Here is an 8,518-nt window from a genome sequence, read left to right as displayed (position 1 = left end):
CCAGTGCACAGATTAGTGAACTGGTGGAGTCCCTCAACCTGGCCTGTGGGGATGGGGCCAAATCCGAGCACCGGGCCTCCAACATCCCCTGAGGGGTCCCAGATTATGAGAGGGTGCAGGCCAGGCTGAAGGACCCCACCAGTGCACAAATCTGTGCACCAGGCCTCTGGTAGGTTTATAAATGTCTAACACTATGTTGTACACATGAAACTAATATAATATTGTGTATCAACTGTAATTGAAAAATTAAAAAAAAGCATATTAAAAAAATATATCTCTTGCCTTATTTTTAGGGGCCAAAAAATATATTTTCCTTTTACTCACTATGTAAAAAGTACCTTTGAAAAAACAGTCACATTTCATAATGGACTGTCCATGTCTCTTTCAAATGGGTCCAATTTCAATGAATGGTCTTCACCTTGGATACCACATTCCGGGCCTCCTAGGAACAGTGGTACTTGGGCATATGCAGTGAAGGTGGAAGATGGATTCAAGATGTTTCAAGTATGCAAAATCGCATGCAGATGTACAAACAGTGTGTCTAGTCAAAGCGAGTTAAGAAAACAATACATATACAGACACCCGAGAATGGATGAGCGCAAATAAAACCTAACTTGTAATTAACATACCGTGCTGTGACACCTGTTGCCTTCCACGATAAGAAGTCTGGGAGATCAAAGAAATGTCCCGCCTTATCCCAGCAAGTCTCTCTCAAGTTCTGCCAAATAAAATATATATTAGAATCAATTACGGGCTCTTTTCTCTACCCCTCTCCTCTTTCAATAATGTCTCAAAATTTTCAAAACAAAAGCATAGCCAACAATGCCCAATAAAACATCTGTTCAGGGGCTGAGAGAGGAGGTGATGTAAAAGCAGTACCTATATAGGAAAGAAAAATTGGCGATTATTGATCCTTCCAAAAATGACCACAATTTCCCTTTTATCACCCTTTGCCAACCTGGAGGGGTCGGAAACACACTCTGTGAAGGTGTGCAATCCATCTTCCCAGTGAAGGGCCAAGGGATATGCTGCAAGACATACAAGATTTCAAAGCTGAACAGCTGTATGCTGGGAAGAAAACCGCACTAAGAAATTAATGCATGAGACGAACATGTCCTGCCTGTGTAAAATTCTCCCCAGACCAACTGGTTCCAAATGATTCCTGCCGTCAAAGAACTTCCAATCTAAGCCAAGGAGAATGGCATGTAATGAAGTTATTATCGTAAGTTTTTAAAACATTCTTTTCTTCCAAGCTGCCAATGGGGTCAGTGTTTTTCTTGCCACTGGGGGTTTTCTTTCCTCTGGGGACCCCACCTGGAACATTCATTCCTCACCCACCACCCCATACCCTCCCAGGGCCCATGTCGCCCAGCCCCCTGGGGTTAACCCTGTCCATCCTTCCCTGGGGAGGCCTTCCAGGATCTTCTACTAGGCCAGGCCTGGCTCTTGATACCACCACACGATTATGTGTGAATGTCATTCTTTCCTGCTGTACTTTAAGCTCCATGAGGTCAAGAACCTTGTCAATTTATTCACCAGGATGTCCCACGACTGTCTTTCTCCTCCCCCTACACAGGACTGGACCCTTAGTTGTGAGGTACAAACTATGCTATTCCACTCCCCTTCTCTGGACCAGGATGGACATGTGACCTGAGCCAATCAGCTCTTTTCTCCCAGGAAGGGAGAATCAGGATCCAATGGAGTTAATTAACTTCTGCCTATGAATGAAACTGGAGGAGAGGTAAACTTGAAAACAGTGAGGTGGCCATCTCCTGTACCTGGAGAAGTAGAACTTTATAAAGAGAAGCGGAAAACAGACTAGAAGCAATAGCAAAGAAGGTTTCCTACCACCCAGGCACTGTCTATGCCTTGGTTTCAATGACTGCCTCCCCATCAGGCTACAAGAACAAAGACTGTATCATAAGCACATGGGGACTTGGGGACCCTGAGGGCAACAGTTCACAAGTTCAGAAGAGACACAGGCCAGTGTCTGCCAGAGGGTGACACATTGGAGGCACTCAATAAATAACTGTTGAGCAACCAAACTGCTCAGTTTCCCCTCCCGGTCTCTCAGGTGGAGAGGGCTTCAGAGTTTACAACCAGATGTGGTGTCTCCTCAGAACAATACAGAAGCCCTGAGTGTTATCACATCCATTTCACAGAAATACAGCTGGACTTTATGAATGTCTGCCCTCCAATTCTATGAGTTCTTTCTGTGTCCTCCTTCCCCACCACAACAACATGAACACAGGCATCTATGCACAGCAGAGAAACTGAATATTACCCCAGATACAGGGTTCCTTTAAAACAATAGGAACATCAAAAGGGTTCTGGTGGAAACAGCTCACTTTCTCTTCTTGTTGTTGATTTCTTTAAGTTCCTAAGCATTTAGACAGAACTATCTAGAGAGGGCTAAACTTCTCTTTGAATATTCACATATGTTAATGCTAAGCAAAACAAAAAAACTTGAAGTTGACTAAATACGCCTGAAACAACTATGAACTAGTGGTATCTTTATACAGTAACAGATCACAATCAAAAAATGGTAGCCAATGAAGCTAGTATGTGAGTCAAGCTAGTGAAACTAGGATGCCTCCTGGTATTCCAACGAATTTCTTTCAACGTGCTTTGTGGCTTCCGTGATTGGTTCTCAAAGAGAAGAGGCTGCCTCCTCTGATGGGCTCCAGAAATCCAAGGCCAGTCACCAGAAACGGACCACTAAAGCCACTGCAGCAAAACCAGGGCTTCAAGCCAGAGCTGAGCAAACTTCCAAAACTCAGAAAACAACTGCTTCTGTTAGATCTGTGGGGTCATGAAAGATCACGCACAATGAGAGCTTTCAGCCTGTGGCCATGCAGACAGCCACTGAGGACAACGGCTCCCAAGCAGAACATCTCAGAGAGAACTTCAAGCCTCTTGCCAAAAAGACACACACTGAGGGTAGGAGGCACAAGGCAGCCGGGAGCATCATTTATTCCTGAGATCACGTCTGCTTCATTGATCAAAGCCAGGGACCCCAGTTCATCCTCTCTACAGGAAGAGAAACCAGAAACAACATCTTATTAGGAGTCTGAGGTCTAGAGGACAAGACGACAATGGTCCCTGCTTTCGCTACAAGAGCAGCCTGGAGCTGAGCCAGCTGAGGGAAGGGCGAGTTTGCTGGATGAGAGGCAATGTCTCAAGAAGCTTGATCCCCTCACTCCGAGAGGCTGCCAGACCTCCTGTGAGGATCTCACGCTTTTCTCACATTGGGCCACCTGATTCACAAGTGCTTGCCCATCAAATGCCACTCTGGCCAAGGGCATATGAGCCCCAGTGGATGAATTTTTTAATCTAGTTCCATTGGGAAAATCTCCCCATCTCTTCCCTTCCCCAGTCAGTTCAGTCCCAGCCGAGGGCCTCAATCTTACTGAATTAATTCTGTCCTTGTAACCACTAGGCCTACATCTCAAGACACAGTGACTGCCCTCTTATATTCCCCACAGCGTAGAATAGTGCTCCCATGTGCCTCGTCTCACCTGATTCTCAGAGGGATTCCGGGGTGTGCAGGCAATAGATAATAGTCACATAGGGAGGATGCAGAAACTGTGGTTCCAATGACAAGGGCTTAGCCCAATGTCACACAGGACTGCCAGCTCTAAAGTGACATCTTCCCATTATGCCACAGTCACCACCACCCCAAGGCCAGGATCTGTTGGAGGATGGGTTTTGGCCTTTGAGAAGGATCATGTAAGAAGCTACTGTCATTCTTTACAGAAGGAAAAATAAAAAATAAAAGCCCTCCCAAACACATTTTTTACATGTATATATATTTTAATTTCAGAGATTTCACTTTTCATCCTGGGCAACTCACTTACCTTTTCTGTACCTAATAACAACCTGCCTGCACACAGGGTGGGTGGGTTAGAGAGAGCATAGAGCAGGTCTCAACACACGCCAATGTTAGTGTATCCCATCACACAATAGCTAAGTCCAGTTCAAGCTAGTTGAGCTCTGTGCCAAATGGGGTAAGTCTAATCTCCAGTTACCAGGCAACTAACAGAAATGAGTCTTTTTAAGAAAAGAAAAAAAAAAGACATCAGCCATGATTTGGGGTGTGTGACTTGGCAATAAGACTTCTGCATTCCAATAAAAATCCTTTGAGCAAGCAATCCCCCAGGCTTGAAAGCAACCAAAGGAACAACTCTTGACTTTTTTTTTTTTTAATCGTGTATTACTTCATAAAACAACAGCACTTCTTGGAAGGAGGCACTACCCAAAGCTCACACAGCTGCAGGTCTCAGCAGCGGGTGGAGGTAGGACAGCATATCCAAGACTCAAGGCCAGGCAGCAGCCACCCAGGCCTCGGGGCAGGGAGACGTAGCACTCTCTCCACCCCCCTCACTGTGGTGTGTGAGGAGGCAGTGAGGTCTCTGGTGGCTTCTGGACATTGTGGGAACTTGTGTGAAAAATGAAGCAGATACTGCAAGGCATGTCGGGAGACACCAGGGTCTAGGAGCAGCTTGAGAAAGCAGGGATGACCAGTTCCAAAAGGGTCATCCAAGTATTTTGTTATTAATTGCAAAGGGATTCTATCTGTGCTGTCTGCTGTGGGCAGTGAATAAAAGGGAGGGAACAGAGCTCCCTAACTCCTCACCCAATAAATGATCCTGCCCAAACATTCCAAATACTCACGATGCTGTTCTCTAGCACAACAACCCATAAAAAATCAAAGCCTTATCCTCACTCTGCATTCAAGACTCCAAATTAGGGCACAGGCTGATGGTCCAGAGAGGAAAGCTGTATCAGGAAGAAACTTAATCCTTGGATGTCGTTCTTAAAAGAAAAATGATGCGAAAAACATAAAGTGGGTCATAACCCCCAACCAGAAACTTCCCAGAGTGAATGAAACAATTGTGTGTTTCCAACTCCCATCCACAGAGAGAAAGATCTAGCACCGGACATATTGCAAGTCAGATAGACAGACACACTGAGAGGTTTGTGCTACTAAAGGCAGATATTTCTAAAAACTTAAACTCACCCCTCTGTTCCTTTGTTGAAAATGGTTCGACAGTTCCTCATGGCCTAAAACCACATTTTATCTCCTTGGCATGGTTCTCAGGACACTTAAGAACCTGGCTCCAACGTGGCCATTATTTTTATGAATTCTTCTGGATATATCTGCCATCACCCCCTCCTAGCTCTCTCCACCCTGCTCTCACCTCATTTCTCTCACTTCCCTAAGTGCATTATGCATTTTTATATTCCCATGCCTCTATGGGAGCTAATGCCTCTACTTGGATTGACTTGCCCATCTTGCCCCAGACTTCTACCTTTGCTTCAAATCCAATTCAAATGTCACCTTTCCAGTGAATCCCTCCATCCTTTGTCATATCTTAATCATATATTCATGTGCCTAAATGCACCTCAAAACGACAAACTCCTGGAGGGCAGAAGCCAGCTAGCTGACTCATGGGGGAAAAAATGCAAAAAGTTTCAAGAGGTATAAAGAAATTTAAAGTCAAACCCTTTTAAAGTCAAAGCGGAGCTGGAGAAAGATGTGCGCAAAGGAAAAGGTAATTCATTTAAGATGATGTATGACAATATGTAATGAGTCCAACACCACGGTTTGGGTGAGTCAGCCGTATAACTTTATCACAACATTTTGAGTGTGGCCACATAGCTGCCTCTAATGAGTAATCACAGAGTTCAGAGGAGAGAAAGGACTTGGGGTCAGGGTGGCTAGAAAAGGCTTCATAGGGAAGAGATTTGAGCTGAAGCCAAAAGGTCAAGGAAAATAAATAGTTATGCTACTGTAGAAGAGTGGCACCCCAGAAACAAAAACCTGAACTGACAAGTTAAGGTTACCCCCATTAGAGGAGGATTTAACAGTACCTTCAGAGAATTTATTTGTAAAATAAAATAATTCCATAGTGTAATTTCAATGTTTTGATTTTCAAGAAGTGGATCTCTATACACATCCTCCCTCCCGTCACCACCTCCCCTAGAGGCCTTCTGTTGTACAGAAAGGTAAATTTATAATCCACACGAGAGCGGATCTCCCAACCATAAAAATGTTATCACTGACAAGAAAACTGATCATATTCAGCAGAGCAGACTTGGCCCAGGAATGCGATACCACCACATGCATTAGGAGAACGAGGTTTTGGTATGTGGGCTCTAAGAACCTCGGAGTCAGGCAGACCTGAGTTTAATTACTGTCCTCACCACTTCCCAGCTGTGTAGCTTTAAGCAAATTAATTTCTCTAAGCTCCAGTTTCCTCAAATGCCCTATTACTAGCGTCTACCTCAAAGGGATATTGTGAGAATGAAATGCAATAATGTAGAGGGCCTGATAAGCCAATGAGTTTCACTCTAATTACTGCTACAGAGCTTTGTGTTTTTCAAAGCACTTTAACGTGCATGATCTCATCTGATCTGTATGATTCTTTAAGGCAGGGAGGGCAAGAAATTATAAAACTCACCTTGCATGTTAAGAAACTATAATCCAGAAAGGAGCCACACCAGGACTGTCCCAAGGTCACACATGGAGAAGTGGAAAGACAGACTGAAATGCAGATCTCTGTGGGCCAGCCCAGTGCTACTCCATGTGTCTATCTCCCTAAAGCAGTGGTTCTCAACCTTCCTAATGCCGAGACCCTTTAACACAGTTCCTCATGTTGTGGTGACCCCCAATTTCATTGTTATAAATTGAACGTAATTAAAGCATAGTGATTAATCACAAAAACAATATGTAATTATATATGTGTTTTCCGATGGTCTTAGGCGACCCCTGTGAAAGGGTTGTTGGACCCCCAAAGGGGTCGCGACCCACAGGTTGAGAACCACTGCCCTAAAGCCTAACAAAATGCAGAAGGGGCAGGAGAAAAGGAGGTGTCATGTGACCTAGATAGCACCACTTCTTGTGGGCGGTATTGTCTATGAAAGGGAGGGAAGGAGGGGGGAAATGAGGAAGGAAGTGAAGAAGTCCTAATATGAAGGGAAGGCTTTGGGATGTAAAGTCTTGGAACAAACATGAAAAAAGTAGAAGAGTTAGGTAAGTGGAAAGCTGAGGAGGCCTTTCTTAATATCTCATTCTGTTGGATCCCTTCACACCATTCTCATTGCTTATCTGCCACCTTCTTGAGCTCCTTTTAATGTCGATGCTACCAGAGCTCTTGCCTATCTACTCTTCTTACTGTTCACACTCAGGACAATCTCAATTACTCCCATGGTTCCGACCAACTACAAGCTGAATAATGTGCCGAATCTCAAACTCCATTCACACTCTCCTCTGAGACATGTCTACTGGATGTCCCGCTGCGCTTCTAACTCAGCATGCCCAGGATGAACTATGTTATCTTCCCCAAAATGTTTTCCCTTCCTTGATTTTCTATTGTCAGCTGATCCAGTTACCCAAGGGTCATCTATACTTCTCTCTCATTCTTTACATCCAATCATCCTAATTTAAATTCCCAATTAATTCATCAAGAGGTTCCCATCTCTTCACCCCCATGTATCAGTCAGGGTTCTTCAAAGAAATATAGCCAATAATCCAATAGGAGATTTTACACACATACACACACACAGTTGACCCTTGAACAATGCAGGTGCTAGAGGCACAGTTGAAAATCCGCATATGATTCTTCTTTTTTATATATATTTTTATTGATTTCAAAGAGGAAGGAAGAGGGAGAGAGAGATAGAAACATCAATGATTAGAATCCGCATATGACTCTTGACTCTCCAAAAAGTTAACGACAGTCATTTGATGGTATCCACAGGAAATTGGTTCCAGGACCCCCAGCAAATACCAAAATCTGAGTATGCTCAAGTCCCTTATATAAAGTGGCATAGGACAATGAAATGTACAGACACAGAGATCCAACTGCATATTTATTTTTAAAAATCTGTGTATAAGTAGACCTGTGCAGTTAAAACTGTGCTGTTCAAGGGTCAACTGTGTTGGGGCTGGACTATGACTTGCTTTGGTCAATGAAATGAAGAAGCAGCGCTGTGCTACTTCTCAACTGAATCCCTGCTTTTGCCTTCCTGGAATGAAATGCTGCCATGTGAGGCAGTGCAATCTGGCCTGCTGGAGACTGAGAGGACACATGGAACAAAAACTAACTATCCAGCCAAGGTGCAAGGTGATGCAAGGGAGCTGAGCAAACCAAGATCAGCCAAACCTACCCAGCAGCCTTCCGTAGAGTCTTGAATGAATTCAGTGGAAATCAGAAAAGGCATCTTTCGGAGCAACCTGCATAATAAACAACCTCCCAATAAGCAACCTGCATAATAACTAGGAATAAAAAATTGGTGTTTTGCCCTAGCCGGTTTGGCTCAGTGGATAGAGTGTCGGCCTGTGGACTGAAGGGTCCCAGGTTCAATTCCGGTCAAGGGCATGTACCTTGGTTGCGGGCACATCCCCAGTTGGGGGGGGCGGTGCAGGAGGCAGCTGATTGATGTTTCTCTCTCATCGATGTTTCTAACTCTCTATCCCTCTCCCTTCCTCTCTGTAAAAAATCAATAAAATATA

General features: G+C 44.3%; 1 protein-coding gene across 9 annotated transcripts in view; it reads right to left on the bottom strand.

The window, feature by feature from the left end:
* The window catches only part of FGGY (FGGY carbohydrate kinase domain containing), a 402,394-nt gene that overhangs the window by 326,938 nt on the left and 66,938 nt on the right, over nt 1-8,518 (bottom strand). For all 9 annotated transcript variants that reach the window (XR_002831041.1, XR_002831042.1, XM_023759980.1 and 6 more), the window contains one exon: nt 630-718. Coding sequence is in view for 6 of the 9 variants with exons in the window: in XM_023759980.1 (XP_023615748.1) it covers nt 630-718 (89 nt within the window). In the remaining 3 variants the exon portion in view is untranslated. The remainder of the gene's footprint in view (nt 1-629; nt 719-8,518) is intronic.

Source organism: Myotis lucifugus, unplaced genomic scaffold (genome assembly GCF_000147115.1).
Source record: "Myotis lucifugus unplaced genomic scaffold, Myoluc2.0 scaffold_168, whole genome shotgun sequence".
Classification (NCBI taxonomy): Eukaryota; Metazoa; Chordata; class Mammalia; order Chiroptera; family Vespertilionidae; genus Myotis; species Myotis lucifugus.
Note: the sequence above shows the minus strand (reverse complement) of the source record. Positions and strands in the feature narration are given on the sequence as shown.